At 43.9% G+C, this 21,398-nt stretch overlaps 1 protein-coding gene across 1 annotated transcript in view; it reads left to right on the forward strand.

Moving 5' to 3' along the window:
- Nucleotides 1–21,398, forward strand: part of LOC138491456 (calcium-activated potassium channel subunit alpha-1-like) — a 1,832,603-nt gene that overhangs the window by 994,941 nt on the left and 816,264 nt on the right. Inside the window, exon 16 of the mRNA XM_069617974.1 lies at nucleotides 18,917–18,985. Coding sequence (XP_069474075.1) covers nucleotides 18,917–18,985 — 69 coding nt within the window. The remainder of the gene's footprint in view (nucleotides 1–18,916; nucleotides 18,986–21,398) is intronic.

Genomic DNA, 21,398 nt, shown 5'->3' on the forward strand with positions numbered 1-21,398 from the left:
CCATCTCTACAAAATCAAAATGGATCACCCCAAATGGCATAAGGTGAGGGGCAAAACTACCTTTTGGAGTAGCTGTTCCTTTTCCAACATTGTGTAGTAAACACATTATGCAATTTTGTACTAGCCTTTCCGCATTTTTTCTTGTGTGTGTGTTCTGCCACACTGTAGCCAAATGCTGAATCATCTTCTTTGCACAAATGTGTGTGGTGCTGTGGGCCATAGTGACCATTGCAGTTACATAGGAGTTGGGCAACATCCAATCTCTACTCTTCTTGTCCACCCAGCAACCTTCCAGATCTAATTCTGCAGAGCTCTCAACCCACCACTCTTGTATTTCATCAGCAGTTGCTTCCACCTGCATCTCTTTGACTGTAGCAGTCCCATTCTCTATCATGCAGGGCACTTCTTCTGACTGTACTATTAACATTTTGGTGCTCAAATCAGTGGCAGTTGTTTCGCAATCCTGTCTGCAAATGCGTTTCCCTCTCCCACTTTAAATGTTATTTTTTTATGCGCCTCTCATTTTATTATTGCTTGGCGCTTCGGACACGTAAGTGCAGACAGCAATCGTACTATCAAAGGGCCATGTTGAATCCTGATTCCATAGGATGTCAATAAACCCCTCTCAGCCCGGAGTCGGACAAAATTATTTACCACCCCAAAGGCATACTGACTCTCAGTATATATGTTTACATTCAGATTTTCAGAAATTTCACATGCTCCGGTTAATGCTATTATCTCCGTGGCTTGTGCAGAGTTGTAGGGGATTCTTTTGCTTTCTCAATACTTTTTTGTGACGTAATGGAATAGGCAACAGTTGGTGTGCCATCAGGTAATTTAAAACAGGAGATGTCACAAAACAGTTCTCCATCTGGCTCTTTCTGTGGGGTGTCTGTTAAATCAACTCTTAATTTTGTTTCTTCTTCAGTAACCATTAAAAAATCATGGGGAGGTTATTCATTCTCCCCTATTTCTCCCCTGGGCAGTGGCATTAATTCTGCAGGATTCAAAGCACTACACCTCAAAATGTTAATGTTTGGTGCAAATAGGACAATATCATATCTAGTCAATCTAGCGGACGTGAGGTGTTGTGTCTGTGTTCTATTTAATAGAATGTCTATGGCATGTGGCACCATCAAAATTAAGCTGTGCCCCAACACCATTCCTTCAGTTTGTTTCACTGACTCAGCAGCCGCTGCAACAGCTCGCAAACAACATGGTAAAGCGCATGCTACAGGGTCCAGCGCGGAAGAAAAGTAACCACATGGTCTATTTCTTCCACCTTGTTCCTGCGTCAAAACAGCCAAAGTGCAGCCTTCATTCTCATGCACAATCTGAAATGTTTTCATAATTTGGTGTGCCCAAAACTGGGGCGGAGCACAACACAGTTTTGAGCAGATCAAATGCTTTCTGGCATCCTTCATTCCATTGCAAAGGCATCACAACATCTTTCATCAATGCCACCATCGGATTCAAAATCATCGCGAAGTTTGCTATCCACTGACGGCAATAGGAAGCCATGCCTATTATGGCTCTGACTCCTTTCTGCGTTTTTGGAATAAGCATACCAGAGATACTCTCTATCGTTTCTGGTCTCAGTCTTCTTCCCTCTCTCGAAAGTAGGTAGCCCAAATAAGCCACCTCCTTTCAACAATATTGGAACTTTTTCAAACTTGCTTTATGGCCATGTGCTGCTAAGTGTGACAATAACAAAACGGTACTCTTTTTACAAATCGTCTCTGTATCAGCAGCAATGAACAGATCATCTATGTATTGCAATAATACACAACCCGCCGGTAGTTCTAGCATATCCAACTGTTCTTTCAATGCTCTGCTGTAAATACTTGGACTCTCTATATAGCCTTGTGGAATGCGCGTGAATGTAAATAACCACCCACCTAACCTGAAAGCAAATAAATATCTGCTATCCTGGAGTACTGGAATGCTAAAAAATGCATTCTTAAGGTAACTCACGATAAAATATACTGCTGAGGCAGGTATCATTGTCAGAATTGTGGTGACGTCTGGGACCAATGGTCAATGCGCGTAAATCAATTATGAAACTATACGGTATCTCATTACCCCCTTTCTTACACACTGGGAGAATGGGGCTGTTACAAGTGCTACCTGTAATCTCTTCAATTAAATTCCTTTTTACCAAATCTGAGACAATACTTTTCAATGCTTTCTCGCCCTCCATCGAAATCTTATACTGAGGAATACGTGGCAATGTTACTCCTTCTTTCAAAACAATTTTTACTGGCTCTATCTTCAAACATCCTACATCATTGTCATTCATTGCCCACACACAAGCTGGTACTTCACTTAACTCCCCTAGCAGAGGTTTGGACAGGGACTCGGACACTGGTATATTTTGTGGTGATATTGTCAAAAACACTCCATCAGGAGTACAATGGATAATTGCACTTAGTTTCTTCAATAAGTTCAATCCTAATACATTTTCCCCACAATTCTGTGTCAACAAAAATTGACAATATTCAGCAAATGGCCGTAGTGTTACTAGTACTGATTGAGACACGGGATTAATTACTGGGGTGCCTGCAAACCCTACTGAAACATTCTTCTGACCTGACAGCGGTATTTCCAGAACCAAGTAGTGGTCTATTGAACACTCTGTGCACCTCTGTCTACAAGAAAGCTGTGCTCTCTATTCCCGACTTTCATTTCTACATAGGGTCCTTTTTGATTTACGGGAATAGACACTGGTTCCGACCCCTGTCTTGGGCTGCCCTATTGGGGAAACAATAAATCATCTGATGTGTAGTCTCCAGAATAGTATGTATTTGGTTGAGTATCAAAAATATTTCCGCCCCCACCTCTATTGCGCTCACTTTGATTTTGGAAGTAAGGAGTCTGACTCTGATCTTGGTTCTGATTCTGATTGCTATTTCCTTGATTATTCTGGTTTTGCTGCATACTACTATTTCTATCTTGTCCGTTTGTTCCCGGGCGACCTCTGTGCTGTCTTCTCCGACCATACCCATTTCTATTTTGCAAGTGTGGACATTGCGCTTGTCAATGACCCTCTCCCTTACAATATTCACACTGATTTAATCCCAGAGGACTTCCATGCATGTTGGAATTACTTCCTCTCCCTTGCGCATTTCCTCTTCCTCTATTGTGACCCGCTACCTGCTGGAGTAACACCCTTGTTTTCAAATTTACTCTTACTTTCACCTCTTTCTCTTTTTCTGTGTTCACTCTATTCTCATAATACTGGGCCATGTGAATACCTCACTCAATGATTTTGCTTGCCATGCACTTTCAGATGTCATTATTAGGTTTTGAATTGTAGGTATTAATCCCCTCACATATTTATCAACAAATAGTCTTTTCCCCACCTCAGTGCTTACGTCTTGCCCACTGAAATCTGTAAACACTTCCTCAAATTTACTGAAATAGTCTGTTGCTAACTCATCTTTGCCTTGAACACATGCAGTTAATTTGTCCCATACAATTCAAAACTATCTCCTTTAATTTTTGCATTATTCGTGCTGGTAATGCTACCATATTTGGCGATGGTTTCTCACCTGCTTTCCTGTCCGCATCCTCTTTTGCTAGATGCTCCCATGTGTCACCAAAATTATTCTGATCATCTACTTTTTTTATCTGCTTCCATATATCTGCTGGTAAAATTACTGGGAATATAAGGTCAATATCGTTCATAGTAAAAATCAGGGATCGTCTGTTTTATATTATTCACCTCTTGTCTGGAGAAGGGAACATGTACGTACTGTGCTGTATAATGCGCTTCTGTTACCTGTGCTGGTTGATCACCTATTGCAGGAATTTCTACTTTTGACACAAAAGTAGGTGGAACTTCTCTCATGGGAAATATCGCACTTGCTTTTCCTCCTCCCTCCCTCATATGCAACACTATTGCTAAATCAAGGGATAAGGCTGTTTCTCTTGTATCGCGTACAAAAGCTCTCTTATACACTGCCATTAATTCAGGGGGCTAAGTTGTTTATTTTCTATATCTTTATCCTGCAAATATTCAACCATCACCTGCAGTGCTTTTCTCTTCATTGGTAATGTATATTGATCAAATATTTTGTGCGCTTCCATTGTGGAAATACTAGCATCTGTAATCCATCTAAGCGCCTCTAGTGTACATATTTTCATTTCCTCACTAGTCTGTCTTGACGGCAGAAGAAATAGTCACTGCACATATGGTACCGCCTCTTGCCTTCCCTTTCTTACGTCTTTGTTCCTATACCCTGGCATAGAAAACATTTCAGCATATGCTTCATCAAGTTCATTTTTAAACTCAAAAAGCCTGTCCACATGTTCCTTTATTTCTACATCTCTTTCTCTCAACCATGCAAATGCATTCCGATTCCCGCAACTTCTGCGGCGGTACCATTCCAATTAACTGTTTCCATCTGTCCATTAAATATTCTCCCATGCATTCCAACAATACCTGTTTTTCACTTGTCTTCCTGAAATCACAAATCGAATCCAGCATCAATGTCTCATCATTTCCATCTATATACATTTTGCCTGTTCTTTTAACTCCTTTCTTCTCTCCTTGCTGACCTCACTACGGGTTATTCTAGTACATTCACTTTGTGCCGTCCCCTCTCTTCCCATACCGTCTTCTCTTATTACGGTGAATTCAAGTTCAATAGGCGGAGGGGGAAAGGGGATGTTTTGGATGGGAGGGGCCGGTGCAGATGGAACAACTGGAAGGGGGAGTGGTTGCTGCGGCTGTAATGGAGGCTGGGCAACAGGGATGGGTTGGGCAATGGGCACTAATGCAATTTCATCAGCCTTGCTTTTTGGGCGTTCTTGTCTCTTTTCATTTAATATTTTATTGATTAGTTCATCTGATGAATGCAATTCTTGTTGAGGATATATTTTTTCTACTCCCATCTGGACACATCTATCTGTCTTTCTTATATTCTCATCCCACTCTTTTTCGTCCTGTTCTTTCACTCTCTCTATTCTAGACTTGTGCCTACACACATGTTTCTCTCTGCTTCTCAAGCGGAGCATAGCTTCCTTCCTCCAGTCTCTAATGATGTCAAATGTCGCAGGGCGCGCTTTCTTTTTCAGCAGTACTGATTCCAAATAATCTATGCGTGCCATCTCATAACTCCCATGTTTTGGCCATTGCAAGTCTTCATCGTGTCTGGTTTGCCTATGTCAAATTTCACAAAACATTATTGCCCCATACCATACTTCACATACATCTCATATGCTGGCGACCCTACGGGTGGTGCAGCCTGGCCAGTTTCCAAAGATTGTCTACCGCAATGGAAAAATCCCACTAAACAGGAAGACAATATCCCAGGCATGTTTTAACCGTACCCTCTGCGTTTGATCTTGCAAGAACAACACTCAACCAATATCAGGGTTATTTAGAATCGGGGCATGACTCACCTGATCAACCAAGTCCTCTTTCAAGATGCAATTCGTCCGTATACTGACGCAACCAAGAATCGTCATGCCTGTGTATCTTGGCTCACTCTGCCTCGTTTCGGGACCCTTGCCTTCTTGCTCTCTGGCCGACACATCGATCAGGGATCAGTTGTGTACAGATCTGCAAAGGAGTCTCTCATCACTTTCACAGGGGCGCCCCGAACACCTCTCGATCCCGGCTCGACCATCTCGTCCTCGCTTCGTTTTTTCTCTCTCACCTTCCGTAAATGACAACGTATATGATGGAGCAAGTGGGGGAGGGTCCATGTTCGGGCGCCATTTTGATGGGGCACCTAGGGAACCCTCGCATATGGAAACAAGGCCCAATCACCACACACAAACTGATACGCCAGACACAAGTTTCAATTCCCAAATCTAGGGTTTATGGCAAAGCAAATAGTCTCAGTCGGCCGACTGGGTCTCATGTCCCACAACATGTGTCACCCAGACCTCGTGGGACGCAAGAGAGCGAGCATTCTACATCAGTTACATATATACAAAATGATCATCTTATTATCAGTAGTGACACATTCAAAACCACCCATAATGTATCTTTCTTTGCAATGGTTTTGATGATTGACAATTATGAGGAATATGACACCCATCAGACATTTATTCAGCAACAGTTTGCAATTTGCAGAGGTGCAGACACCATTCTTTGTTTTAGGGAACATAATGCTCTTGTTCTTACAAGTAAGCTGCGTGCAGGAGAGAGACCCATTCCAGGTCTCACTATCTTCAAGTTTCTATTTGTGGGCAAGAGGTCAGCTCGATCTGCAGGGGCTCAATGAAGGGGGGCCGCAGAAGAGAGTATAATTCAGCCTTTAACTGTTCATTTCTACAGTTAGTTTCTGCCGCACCAGCGAGACTAGCTGGCACCTGCGTAGTGATTAAATGCCTTGTTGCTTACTTACAAGGAATTTTGAGGGAGGAGACTGGGGCATTGCTGTCTGGGTTGTCTGGGCTGCATTTCAACCTTGTAACTTGTGGCCTTGCTCTATGCATGAGCAAGAACGAAATAGAATTCACTTACAGCAAAGCAGTTTGAACAGAAAAGCAAGAAAGCAAAAATTACTAAAATGGCGAATTCTATTCCTACAAAAGTGGACGCTCTCTGGTTATGCTCATGAGTTGGTACCAATAATGTTGAACATATGATGTGGTTGGTTTTCAGCCAGCAAAACATACCGCCTATCTTATGGGAGGGTAATTTCTAGACTCACAGGGTGGTACGGGAGGAGCGACTGATACTTAATCACACAACACAAATATCTGAATGTGACCCAAGATTCATCTGACACTGTCTAACGATATGCAGGCAATTACATTCTTCATTATCGATAGTGAGGTAGCATTGTGCGAGTTTCCATGGGTCTAGGGTCTAAGGTAGTACGAATAATCGTGTACAATTTTCAGTGTTATATATCAACATACATTCTACCATCACTATAATTGATTAGCATAAGAATCTTTAATTACACACATATATTTATTTACACTGTTTTTCCCATCAACTCGCTTGCGGTGTCATCGGGTTTATATGGACTCTTCGCACTATGGGAGGGCATCTTTTTGCACGTACAAGTCGGAGGGTAAAACACACTAACTGATTGAAGGGTCTCTTTCGTTGTTGACTCTTCTCTGGGGTGCAAAGAGATTAGGTTTCTATATCTCAGGTCTGAGGGGTGCAAAGCAGGTTTATGGAGACAGATAGCCCTGGCTCTAGCCATCCTCCCCCCTTGTGTTGCATCTGAATCACTGGAGGGAGTTGGACGTCAAGTGATACAGTGTGGATTTTGTTGTGTTTCTGCTGCCGGCCTTCTCATGGGAACCAGGCAGTTATGTGGACGGCAGAGAGGAGGTGGTGGGGGGGCGTGGTTGTGCTGGCTGCATTGTTGACAGAGGGAGAGAGAGAACCGCAGGTTGGGGTGAAATTTGAATGGCCTTTTGCTATTTTCAAATGGAGTCTATGTGTTACAAAATGGAGTCCTGATCTCGCTGTATAAGGGCTTGCACATGAATATGGCAGCACGAAAGGGGTGATGGTTCCCGGAGGTGTTCCCGCATGAGTACCCCAGGGCTGGGGCTCTGGACCTGAGGCAGCCATAACTTGGCCCACTCAGGAAGCATGGGAATAAGGGGGAGGGGTCTAATGTGTCCCCTTCCTCCACTCAGCTGTTACCCCCTCTTTAGAATGTACCCACTCCTCCTAGCTACCATCTTCTCTTGCTGTCACCACCACCTCCTTGTCACCCCTCTTCCAGCAGATACCACCTCCTCCTTGCTAAACCTCTTCTTAAATATACCTCCTTAATGCTACTGCCTCCTTCTTGTTAGCATCTTCTTTGGCTGTTACCACCTTCTACTTGTTAACACATGAACTGATATGACATGGCTGATATCATCCCTATCATTGCGCCAACGTCTTCATGCTTTGATCTACACTTATTTGTTAACCTCCCCTCTGACTACTTTTACCACTGCCTTGCTAACAAATCCTCTTACTGTTTCCACTTCTTTACCTCCTTAAATTTGTTCTCATCCTTTCACATCCAGAACCTGCTGACAACTCCTGGGATTGCTTCTAGGAATGTTCAACCACCTCCTGCAACCATGAAATCCAACAACCCACAATGCCTGACTGGACATTTTGGGGTTTACAGAGTTGTCTCTTATCCCCTTCACTATGTGTGAGTGTAAGCAGTTGTGTAGTGATTTACTGGAGGTGGGGAATCACTAGTTAGCTCCATGTGGTCTTGGCCAAGCTTAGACAACTTCCAATTGCTATTTTCATATTCAAATGGGCTCAGCATAGGTCTACAGTGTTTTGGGTCTCTCATGTTGTGGTCTGCATAATGTTAGGCATGTCTCTAGTCAGTTTACATGTCTGTAATTTGTAAGGAACTCATGGTGGCAACAGTAAAGACAGACGCAAGTTATCACAGTGCAAGAGTGTTTATTAAACTGTATAATGGGTATAAAAAAATGCCTAATCTAATCCTAAATCTAAGATGGGAGCAAGCTAAGACCATACACAAATGATAAGGCAGTCCTAGTGGCGTCTTGTCAAATAAAAAAATCTATTGCAAATCCTTACAACTAAGTTGAAAAACAGTCTGGGACAATGTTGTCAAGAAAAGAAAGAATTGTTCACCAAATAATGAGTCAGGATGTTGTAGCTGGGGTCTCCCTTCCCCATGTTGTTTTTAGCATGGGACAAGGCAGGACCTTCATGCAGAGCACAAACCTGGGCCTCGCCAGCACGAGGATACAGTTCCTTTCAACAATGCCAGGACTTTCCAGGGTCAAGTATCATTCCTGCAAAAGTCTCTTGCCTTAGAAGGCCTGCTGTACCAAAAACAATAAACAAACAAAGTTCCTTAGATAATCCTTTCACATTGGGCGATTGCTCTTTGCCTCTTGGATCCCCCCCAGCCAGGCTCTGATCCTTCTTGCAACGTTAGCCTCCGTCAATCGATTTCACTCCGGCCTTTCACTCAAGACACATATCATTCAACAGGCTCAATGTCCTTTTTACCAACTATCGATTGTGAACATCCCTCGGCCAGGTTCACACTTGTCGTCACAATTTTCACGTGTATATTACCATTTACCCTCAACTCGCAGGCATCCCTCTGTTGGGTTCACAATTGCCAGTTTCATAGTTCAATCAGTTTTCTCCAATGTGTCAAAGGGCCTCATTACGAGTCCGCCGGTCCTGACTAAACGTTGCCGGTATAACCATACTGGCACATTTTACCGGATCAGTGAATTCTAACCATCAAACCTGGAAATACCACCACCAGAAACCGCCGCCGCAGAGTCAACACAGCCGAAAACTGCGGCGGCACAAAAAAAAACCATTACCGGCAATACGTAACACTGTGTGCATTACACGTAGCACAGACATGGCAACCCCCCAATAAAAATGGCGGAAATTCCGTGGACACAGTGGCGGTATCGGCGCAAACGCAGACATGATGTTAAACAGTGCCTGTTGAGCTGAATCGGTCCACAGGTGCACCAAATGAGCCCAGCTGGACCCAGCAGGCCACTGGGAGCCTACAAAAGGGCCACACCCAGGCGAACTCCAAACACAACTATGCAGGCAGTAGCAGAATTGAGACTGGGCCTATTGAACCTACAGGCAGCACTGCACAAGGTGGCAGTAATGGTGCAGGGGAGGATGGAGGATGAGGCGGAGGAGGCGCTGGCGGCAGTTAGCAAACCCTGCACCCATGCCAAACCCAATTGTGCAGGCGGCACAACCCCGCAGGCAGCCTGCAATACCCTGCATCAGGGCCTCACCCTGGAACCTGACTCAAGGACAGATCCACACATACTGGCTGGACCGTCCAACAATCATGTACATCACCACCATGATTGAGGACAACATCAGCAGCCGCATTGGCATTTCGACTGCAATTCCCCCCCTTCTGAAGGTGATGTCGGTACTGAATTTTCTTGGCAGTGGATCTTATTAGCACACTTTTGGTGGGCTGCACAGGCTCTCATAACCCTGTTTTTCAAGAATACTGGGCCAGGTACTGGATGCCCTGCTGCACCATGTGTCGGAACACATCACCCTACCCCTTACCTATGCCCAGGTCATTGCCACCAAGTTGGCCTTCCATGCCATTGCCGCCATGACAAATTGCATTGGTGCAGTAGACTGCACCCACATAGAGCTCACAGTACCACATGTAATAGAGATGGTGTACCGCAATAGGAAACTGTACCACTCACTGAATGTACCAATGGTATTTGACACTGGACAAGTGATAACACATTGCTGCTCACGTTTCCCGGGGTCAACACATGACTCAATAGTCCTGCGGAATCCGACATTGCCACGGTACATGGAACGCTATGCTGGACAAAGCAATTGGCTATTGGGTGAGTACAACTGCAAATGCACGGGCCCTGTGAAGGGGGGTTGGCCAGGGCAATGACATGTGTGAGTGGCCTGCTACAACTGCAAATGCATCACCCCCTGTCCTATGTAATGGAGAGTCACCACAACCCACAAGTCACAACGCTAGACATGACAGGTGGCCACAGTGTGCCAATACATACCCTGGCAACGGAACTGCAGAACCAGCGCTAGCACAGGCTCATACAACTTGAGCCACTTGATAAAGCCATCCACACTATGCACCACTGCCCCCCAATGCACATGATGTGTACAAATGAGACATACTGCATCTACCACTTCAGCACAGTATATTGAGTGACTCCTCCATGTGTGTACATCACTGCACAATGCCATACTCGCCACCCACTACTGGGCGCAAGGGCAACTCCATATGCACAGCAAGTTGTTGGGAAAGACCAAAAGCCAATGTCGACAACAATGAACCAAGAATGGTAAGCACCCACTAGTCAGACTGCTGCCTGGGCCATATGGATGAATGACTAATGACACATGATTGCACTGCATCTGATGAAGACATGTATACCACAAACACTGACATGTTCCCTCCATTTACATCCCATGTAGGTGATGCAGGATATGCACTCACGCCATGGCTGATGACGCCGGTACGGAGGCCAAGGAACAGGCATGAGGAGGCATACAACAGGGCACACGTCCGCACATGTGGCATGATCGAGAGGACATTTGGCCTACTGAAGGCCTGGTTAGTGAATAGAGATGACCCATTCCTGCATAATTTACTGCAAGAACTGAACAAACTGTTTGCTCGTAAGAATCATGGGGCTGCTTTGGATGGCAAACTACTGGCTCTATGGCAGGGGTCACAAGACCTGTTGGTCAATGTCAAGACCTTTAATCGATTCGTGGCTGAAACAAATTGGCCAGAGGAAAAAAAGACCACCCTGTTCTACCATGGCCTCAGAGGGGAACTGAAAGATGTCCTGGCGCAGGTGGTCAACCCACCTGAGCGCTGCACAGACTACATCGATTTAGTGATCCAGTTGAATCACCATCTGCAAGAACGAAAGGCAGACTGAACCAAGGCGGAGGCTTGGCCAGTTTATGTGCGCCTGTGTAAAATACAAGGCTGCCACTCGGAGAATGTCCCAGAGCCCATGTGGTTGGGTAGTGTGCAAGGACCCCTCTCAAAGGAGGAAAGAGAAAGACGTCGGCAACAGCAGTTGTGCTTGTATTGTGGCCAGGCGGGCCACTCCTTGAAAGACTGTACTAGTAAACTGAAGAAGCTGGCTGGGGGAGTCACTGGAGAAGCAGCAACCAATGCTGAGAATTCTGTACAGCCGTCGGAAAACTGTTGAACTCGACAAGAGTAGGGATCGGCTTGTCGAGAGAAGTTAAACCAACTACGGTGTCAGACCTTACTGTAACAGTCATCCTGATCAAACCAGGTCAACCTCATCGAATGGATGCGCTGGAAGAGTACATTGATTGTGGATCCATCGGCAATTATATTGATATGGGCTTGACTCGAAGAATTGGCCATGTCAGGTTTATTTTAATATTGGAGTGACCATGGTTTGTTTCAGGGTCTCTGGGACATTGCCTTCAGCCAAGGATGCTTTAACGAAGCAACAGATGGCCTTTATAAGAGGGGGGGCAGGTTTTTATTATTAAAGATGAGCAAGAATCCCCTTTACATTGGGTAGGTTTTGATTTTTCAATGACTTCTTCTAACTCATCCTCAATGATAGGATGAAAATCGAATTGAGCAACCATGGATTTGTTCCCAGAGAGTTTCTGTAGCCTCCTAATGGCCGACAGAGGTATCTCGTTCTTTCGTTCCAACATCCCTGCCCTGATGCCTAGTAGTTTATTTTGTCTGCCATCCTGTATATGCTGATATGCTAATGTTCAATTGCACAAGATCTTTGTTTAGCAAGGTTGCCGCCTGCAACCTTTGGCCCAGCACAGTTCGATTTTTCTATTTGTTTTCTCCGACTCACCAGATGTGCTGACTAGTTGGAGTTTTCTTGTTTCAGGAGACAAGGATGGCACCACGGTAGGAAGCGCTGCTCCCCGCTTTGGCTATCAGCGCGGGAGGGCCCCATGTCCTGTTGACACCTGTCACACCACACGCCAGCTGGACTTCCCGGTCTTATGATTTCCCTTTTGGAGGCTTAGTGGGTCTGAGTTGAAAAGGCCAAGGGTAATTCCCTCCTCGTCGTCCCTCCGGGTCTCTCCGCCTTTCTCCTCCAATTGATCTGCTGGTCCAGAATAGCTGCTTCTTTGTGCATTCGGCCTTGCTCGGAGTGTGCTCTCGTGCTCCACCTTTTATCCCTGTGGGCAAGCGAAAGGGTCATCGGGTGTGCATAGTTATTGTCAAGTGCATGACTCTGCCTGACCCTTGTGTTGGGACAATTCAGTTAAACGGCTCTGGTGTTAGTCCATTGTCTGTCACTGTGTAGGAAAGTGTTTGTGTTGGAAAAGGGGGGTAGAAACTCTGCATATCCTACGGGGTAGGATAGGGAAAACATGTTATAGTGAAGGGGGTACCGCATCTCACACGTCGGTGTCCCACTTCCACTCCCTGGGGACCTCCTCATCCAGGTGACCCTCCCGCAATGGTCCACCCCCAGGAACTGGATCCAATAGTGATGGCCGTGTCCTGGCCACCTGGATGACAGATCCCGTGGACTGGCAGGTAAGACACCTTCAGGTTTCTCACAAAGTTTAGTAAGTGGAGTTTTACTTTTGTCACTGGTGCCAGCATGTTGTTGTTATGCTCCCTTTATTATCAGTGTCTTTGGATATGGATTGCTGGTGAATTTCATCAATCCTCTTAGATCGGTATTTGTCCCTCCCTAGCTCTCACTCTTCTAAATATTCATCCTCCTGTACTGCCATGCCAAAACGAATTAACATTACACAATGTGGAAACCTGCACTTAAACCAATAAGCAACTCAGGCTGCAAAGGTAGTGTCGGCATATCTTTAGATAAATGTGTGCAGAAATGGACAGTGAAACTGGCACAGTATCCCTATCCCAGAAATGTGGCCCCTGGGCACACAAACCTCAGGGTCTTTATAGGGTTTTGCACAATGGGGTCCATACTGAAAAGTCATTAAGATACATTTTTTGGTTACATAAAAAAAAGACATCTTGTTGTCTTGTGGGGCATGCCTTTTCAGCACAATATATGAATATTCGTGCCTTCCCAAGTGTGAGATGAACCAGGAATCTGTCAAGTGAACTGGGAGATGAGTTTTCATTTTCTTCCTTCTGCTTGCATTCCCATATTTTTAAATGTTTGCTATGCCTCCTTCAGTACATCTCCCAGTTTATTTGCCTGCCTATAGTCCATACAGAGCCTACATTACTATTTACTTTTCCCATGCCTGGGTGGATGCGTAGGCCCCGATTCGTTGATTCATGGAATCAACTTTGCAAGACTTTTTCGTACTGTGCAGGGAATTTGCGCAGGCTCGGCACGTCTCTCCGAGTGCCTTGCATGAGGCACCTTGCAGAGCACGGACGTTGCCTGCGCATAGACCGGAGTAAGGGTAAGAACTTGTAAAATGAGGAAGAACAAGGGAAAATGTGGGCATTCCGACAGACGGGCCGCGCAAGTCGATTGCACGCCAACAACTTCATATGTAAAATCCTATTAATGGATCTTAGCATGCAACCTCAGGGTTGGTGAAATGACCACACAAAGCTTGTAATGTAACCGACACCTAAAGGCAGACATATATACACTTGCGCATAGGAATCACAGAGCAGAGGTAAGATTGCATGTTGGATTTGGGGTGCGTGCACACAGTCAGGATTCCGATAGAAGTTAGGGGTGCATGTAAGCAGTGTAGCAGGGCACAAGAATGGTTTACGGGGGTTCACACACATATTCATTGGGTAATGTCAATTTTTACAGTGCATGTTATGCATGTTGATGGTGCTGGGAATAATTCTGAGGGACACTATGCAGTGTCACTGGGGTGCTCGCTTGGCTGCAGGGGAACCCACGCAGGATTACAGGGGTGCATGAATTTGCACCTGAGGGCCGTGCCGAGGTATTAGCGGCTGTGTCTGCTTTGCGGGAGGGCCTTTTCTGGGGCGTTCTGGTCTCGACTTGCATATAGGCTTGCTTTGCAGGGACAATTCCATGAATACGCAGAGAGCGCAGAAAAGCGTATGCGCGCATTCTCGAGCAGAGTCATTAGCGCTGTGCAGGCTTTGAGAGTTCTGTGTGTACTTTTCCATGAATTGGGCCTTTAGTGTGTTTAGCGTGTCTGTGTTTTTAGTATTGTTATTTTAAGAAAAGCCTTATTTGGTCATTACCATTGACTGCACGCTCCAGCTGCTGATTCACCGTTCCGAAGATTATTGCCCACTTTGTCCAATGCCACAAATGTAGAGATGAATGAGGGAAACAGATTGCTATCTACCTGTCTAGCCTTTATGTATAAAACACAGCTGGCAAATCTTCTGACTAGTTCTTTCACCATAATGCCATCATCGTCAGTGTTTGCCCTTGGTCATGTAAGGCATTTGTCTATGATGGGCTTCCAAAAATTCTCCTTAATTTAATTCAGGGCATTTTCAACAATAACCATTTCTACAGGCTTCACTGGCAGGTAATGGCCTGGGGCCCACGTTATAGGCTGAGCAAAGTGAATTACTCTTATCACCCTTAGGCTCATAAGAACAAAAACATATTTCTAAAAACATGAGCCACAACATGGTGCACAGAGTGACTAGGAAGCAATGATTGGCATGAAGATGTAACACTGGGCTTCAAGTGGAGCTACTCTTCCATTTCTATGGCAGGTGTTCTGTGCATCACATGCTGTAGAAAGCTGTTGCATGAGCAGGGCAGTGGTGGAGGGATTGTGCTCTCCAAAAGGTAAAGAGCAAGGGAAGAGGCTGTGTAGATGGAGGAAAGAAGGGTCTAAGGATGACATTGAAAAAGTCATGCATGGTGGTGGAAGAAGGTCAGGCTGGAGATGGCAGGATGGCAGATGGACACGGATCGCAGCTTGCTTTGAACCTGCTGTCAGTTCATGATGTTCATCAGAGGTTTGGAGCGACCTGATTGGCTACCTCACAGTCGAGGGTGCTAATGCCCGGTGTATCATCATGTCCAACTTTAAGACCTTGCTCACTGAAATAGTGCAGCATGGAAGGATCTACTTCACAAAATCATAATCTCATTGACCATGGAACATCCTGCATCAGTCGAACAGAGAATACAATCTCATTGCTAGTGTAGATGGCAGATTTGTAAGAATTTACCATCCTATTATTGTCAAACAATGCCTGAATGGTGTGATTACATAAACAATGTTGTCTGACCATATCATCGATCTCTCACCATATTTACCTAAGTTGGTCATTGCCCTTAACAGACCTATTGTATGCTTTGGAAAAACAATGTATGACTCTGCAGATACCCAAGGAGAAAGAACATCTTTGAAATGTCTTCAAGGGATATCTACAATTGAAAACAAGTTATATCTTCATTCAAGAAACCAATTGATTGATTAATTAGCTATAAGTGCATAGAGCCCCAATAACCAAAGGGTCACATGGTGCAATTTCTTGAGTGATTTTAGTAGTGATCTGAAGGAGGAGAGGAAATTTTCCCTTTGGATCTCAGCGCAAGGGCATTTTGTTGTAGTCTCCTGAATAGCATAAGGCTATTCTAGTTAGAGGCAGATCAAGAGTTAAGAGGCTGAAGCAGGATCTGTACTGAATTTCTCAGGGAACAAGCCAAAAAATTGTGAACAGTTTTATTAGGTCATCTTGGTAAGCAAAGTATATTTTCAAAACCCAGAATATTCTTTTGAATCCTTTTCTGATAGTGATTTATCATTCAAAGGAAAGCAGTCTGGTCCACTCGTATTGTACTCTTTTGAAATACCCTTATGAGTAAGAAGAAGGGGACAAATGGTCCCAATGAAGGTTAATGGCTATTTCACATGAAATAAGATCGCAATTCTGAAAATAAAGCAAATATCTTTATATTTGACTAATATGTTTGTGTTAAAAATATATGTATACTTGAATCACTAAGAATGTAATGCAACATGAGCGTTGTGCCCATATCTGTTTTCACAACATTCACTATACCATTGTGTTGGGTAGGCCCAAAACCTGAATGAGCAAAAACAATCTGTGGGACAATGAAAAGTGCACCGATTTCATGAAAAACAAATCGTATTACATCAAAAGTTGGCTTCATTCAATTCAATAGTCGCAGCCGCTTCCTGACTAACCCAGTTTGAACGGCCGACTCCGGCCACAGACCAGGCCAATGAGCCCACACTGTGAACCCTAACCTGGGCCTTCACTCGCCAGATAACCACGAGGTTGCTACTTTATGATCTACGCCTTGATAAAGACTTCGGTTGAAACGCGCGTTGGCTACCCCTTTTCACCACCTTTGAGTGACTTGCCTCACCATAATATATCTAATTCTTGTTGTCACCAAAATGCGTATCAACCAATTGTTTTTTCAACAATAAACGCACAAAATCACCAAAATATATGATCAAAGGACTGGACTCTTACTAGACTGCACAAATGTCTCTAATTGGGCTAACAAACCCATCCAGCGCCCACAACTAACAAAGGCTTGTCACCCCACCAAGCATTAATTCAATACACCTACATTAAATGGCACTATATAAATGAGAAAACCACAAGCACACAATTGAAAAAGTTACAATACACATGCAAATTCCTACAACTCCAGTGGCTAGTATCCTTAGTCCACCAAAGAAAATCATACATTAGTTGGCCGTATTGTCCCAATTCTACCCTCATGACCCAACAAGTACAACACTTCTAACATTGACCTAATGTCCTACTTGGCTTTAATTCTCCATCCCAATCGGCTGGTAGCTTCGGGAACATGTGTTGCATTCGGGCCATTTCACCATTGGTCAACCCACCCTGGAGCATTTCATTGTGTGCTTAGCCCCTCAAAATTGACCAATACCTTGTCAGGTGTAGACACTGTGACAACAGAAACAGATACCTCATCCCATTGCCATGCAAATAGAAAGTTTGGCACCCCTACATGGGTCCCATCCTTGTGGCTGGTCAATGGGCTGCTATTAGAATAAGTGGCTTTATAAAAAGTGCCACTAGGACACAGCTCCTTGGAAATGAATGTATCTACTTTATTGGCTTCATTTATCCTGCTAACTGCAGTTCCAATAGACTGTTCTTTGCTGGGGGTGGTACAGCCACAACCTGTTCAAGTCCCTCTGGCCAGCGTTCAACACTATCGTGTTCCATCGTAGATATGTCCTTCGCCAATAGAGTGCTAAGCCAATGTCTGGAACACCAACTGTTAGAATGTCCTTGGTTCGAAGCCTGGGATACAGCTATGCCCTACACCATCAACCAATCATTGTGCTGCATTTCATGCCACCTCCAAGGACTCTGGCACCGTCGTTGCACTGACTAAAGAAAACCAAAGTCAAAACCGCAGCCAAGTGATCTGGGGCAACCAAAAGTTGCAACTTCTAATTTGGCCTAATTCTACCTGACAACACTCTAGGTACTGTAACAAAGGGTCTGCTACTAAACCCTGTCTGTACTTTCCTTACTACATAGACTATATGCTTCCAACTAACTAAATAAAGCTCTCTCCAATACAAAAGGTTCCCTACCCCAACCTCTGTCTAACTGCACGTGTCTCCCTCCCCAAATCACCTAATGTTTACTGGAAAATGTCCCTACACCCTCAACTGCGTCATACAGTGTGTCTGAACTAACTACAGTTTACACATGGTTCAACTGCCACGGTATGCAGTCTTTATGACGAATGAAAATATAACAACAGTGTTTTGGATATTTTCAATATTTTATTTAAATGCACTATCCAACACTTTCCCCAAATATTCTAGGACAGTCCTAAAATATGTTGGGGAGGGTGTTTGGTGCATTTCAATAAAATACTGAAAACATTGAAAACACTTATTTTTTCATTTGTTATAAACACTTGAAATCAACTGCTGCACAATATGACAAGAATGCTTGCACTAAAACGGCTACCTTGCCATGCGATAGGACCTTCCTTAGTTCATACTCTCTCTCATTTTTGGGACGTTGGGCCTACATCCCAACAACTGAAGTGTTTGTAACTATACTTGTTTGAAAAACATGTGGATATGGATCTGAGGATTAAATGGCTGCAGCATCTGCCACACCAATAGGCCCACAGGGCTGCCCTGCATCATGTTCCCAGATAAATATACTCAACTCCAAACATTCTGTTGGGAGCTTTGCAGAATATTAGAAGCAGTGGGGATGAAAGGGTAAGCCACAAAGATCCTTAATGAAATGTAAAAATGGAGTATCATTGGGTAATAACACCAATTATTGCAATGCTCAGAAGGAGGAATCCCACATGAGACACTATTTGAAAATGGGATATTATTGATGTAAAGAATGCTATGCAATTACAATTCTTCAAATTATAACTTTGTGTTGTTTTCTTAGTATAGGAAAAGCTGTATTGTTCTCGTATTATCCACACTGCTTTGGTAACAGTGCATTGTTTTGTCTAGGTTATGTTCTTCCAAGCTACACATCCTGTTGCTTGCCATAGAATACAGATCTGCTACTGAAAACAACAGGTAGATAATGTCCACATAAAATTGCATGTAAATAATATACATTGATCAAATGTAAATGCAGAATTATTTTTGAGAGCTGTTATAAATTAGTACTCATTTTGCTACTTGTTATATTTTATTATGCTATACTACATAAACAGGCATGTGTATAGCTCACACCTTGCACTGGTGTGGCATGTGCATTGTTGGGTGTTCATCGAAAAAGCTAGAGTGTGTGGATGGAATAGTATGTGGTTGAAATGCATCCTATGTGCATCATGATGGGGTTGTGTGTTAGGGCCAAATATGTACTCCGATGCAGTACTGAGCTCCTCTCACTACATCTAAAACATGCATACGTAAGTGGAAAAATTGTAAAAACATGATGACGCAGTTTGGCTGGAAGATTTTTGCAGAGGGAAGCATTGGTTAAAGATGTATCTTATAAGTTGTAGTAGTGGGTGTTGGAGATGATGATCAGATATGTGTTCTGATTCTAGTGTTGTGAGCATGGTACTGTGGCTATACATTAGAGACCTACCGGATGGTTGAAGTCTTCTTTGGCCCATGGGAATGCAGAAGTTGTGTATTCATACCTGTAACACTGTACCATGGATTTTGTTAGCGGTGCATATTGTCTGTGCAAGTCAGCATATATTTGATGTATCTGATCATAGTGTTGATAGACTGGATGGTTGGTTATTTTTACACACCTACGCAAACTTTGGTTGTTGGGAGATCAGATTGACTCTGGGTAAAAGGTGTTCTAGAGTAATAGATTAATTATGTGCTCAGAAGGGGGAAATTGAGGTTTTATGGGCCTTCCTAAAAAGTGAGATGGTCCACAAGCTTACAAATTTGTGACAGCAGTGATTTGCTCAGTGGGGGCTCGTGAGATTTTGATAAGTGTCATATGTCTTAATGTAGTTGGAGTTTAGGGCACAGTTGTGTATTGGTTGGTAGCTATGATGTTCATTTTGCTGAAGCCTTTGTTCAATGCCCTTGAATCCTGAGTTAGTGATGTATAAGGCATCCAAGGAGATGTGGTGAGTGCCTACTAGGAAGCAGGTCACATGCAGTTGTGAAGAAATGGGGTCCCAAAAATCCAGATGAAGATGGAGTCTGATTGTAGAGCTTTGGACATGCTTTGATTTGCAGGGTATGTTCAGTGGTTTCATAGAAAGACGTAATTGTCATAGTCAAGACATTATGTGTTTAGTGCTATTGTAACCATGGCACTTGAAGAGATGCCCAGAAAGGGATTGTGTGTCACAAAGTCTTGAGAAGATGAAATCAGGTCTTGATCATTTAGTCAATTTGAGAAGCCAATGACAAATCTAAGTCTAGAATGACTACTTGATTGCTCCCTGTCTTGGATGGCTTAGGTGGAATTTCCAGCTCTTTGGTTGCAGTGAGAAAAGATGGCTAACTGGTCAGTTGTCACAAATCATAATCTTAGTTTTCACGTTTTACATTTTAGGTGGTTCAGGGTCATCCATTGATCCACAGCAAGTAGGCATTGTTCATGATTCCCATAGCTTTAATCTAGTACATTTCAGAATTTGTGGTTAACATATGTGTCATTCGCATTTGTGGCAGTGACATCCAAAATATTGAATACAGTCAGGTTTTGCTTTCAATGAAGAGGTGATGTGGTCATGAAGGATGGGTACTGCCATTTATTTTGTGTCTATATTATTCCTAAACTCATTCTTAAAGTTATTAGAAGCAATAATAGCTGCTGATTCTGTTTCCCAGGGTGGATAACAGGAGCAGGGTTGAAAGCCAGACATGGAAATGTTCGAGGGAGAAAAGTCCAAAGATTATTTTTCCGAAATATCCATCAGTCTTTTTTCCCCTGAACATTTCTGACTTGGTCCCTACCCTCTCCCACACCTAAACCACCACACCCCAACTCACACCCACAAACCACTGTTTACCTTGCTGCCGACTCGCTGCGCCCCTGCGACACCTGTTCCTTTTCACTTCCATGATCAAGAACTGGCGCAGTAGGGTCCATTCCTTTTTTTTTGGGACCGGGTACGAGGGACACCCCTGCAGTACACAACACCGAATGGGGGATTGGGTCAAACTTTTCAGACGTTTGGTATTTTCGAATGTCTGAAATTTAGCCAAATCTCCCATTCGGTATTTTAGCAGGATGATTGCTAAGTGCATTTTCTTAACAATATGTATGACAGATCCGTATTATTAAAGCTGATAAAGGTAAGTAAGTTTATCCTCACTAGCTATACTGGTGTGTCAGGTGGGTTCCTTGTGCTTCCAGGTGGATGTGAGGGAGTCGAGATCCTTATTGCACCACCTAGGTTCTTTTTTTGCTGATCAAAGATATGATCTTCAGTGGGGCGGGATTACTGAATGCATTGGTGAGTTCGAGGTTGAAGATGGATATTCAAGATGAAGAAAAACAGAG

This window comes from Ambystoma mexicanum, chromosome 10 (genome assembly GCF_040938575.1).
Source record: "Ambystoma mexicanum isolate Mex_15411 chromosome 10, UKY_AmexF1_1, whole genome shotgun sequence".
In the NCBI taxonomy this organism is placed as follows: domain Eukaryota; kingdom Metazoa; phylum Chordata; class Amphibia; order Caudata; family Ambystomatidae; genus Ambystoma; species Ambystoma mexicanum.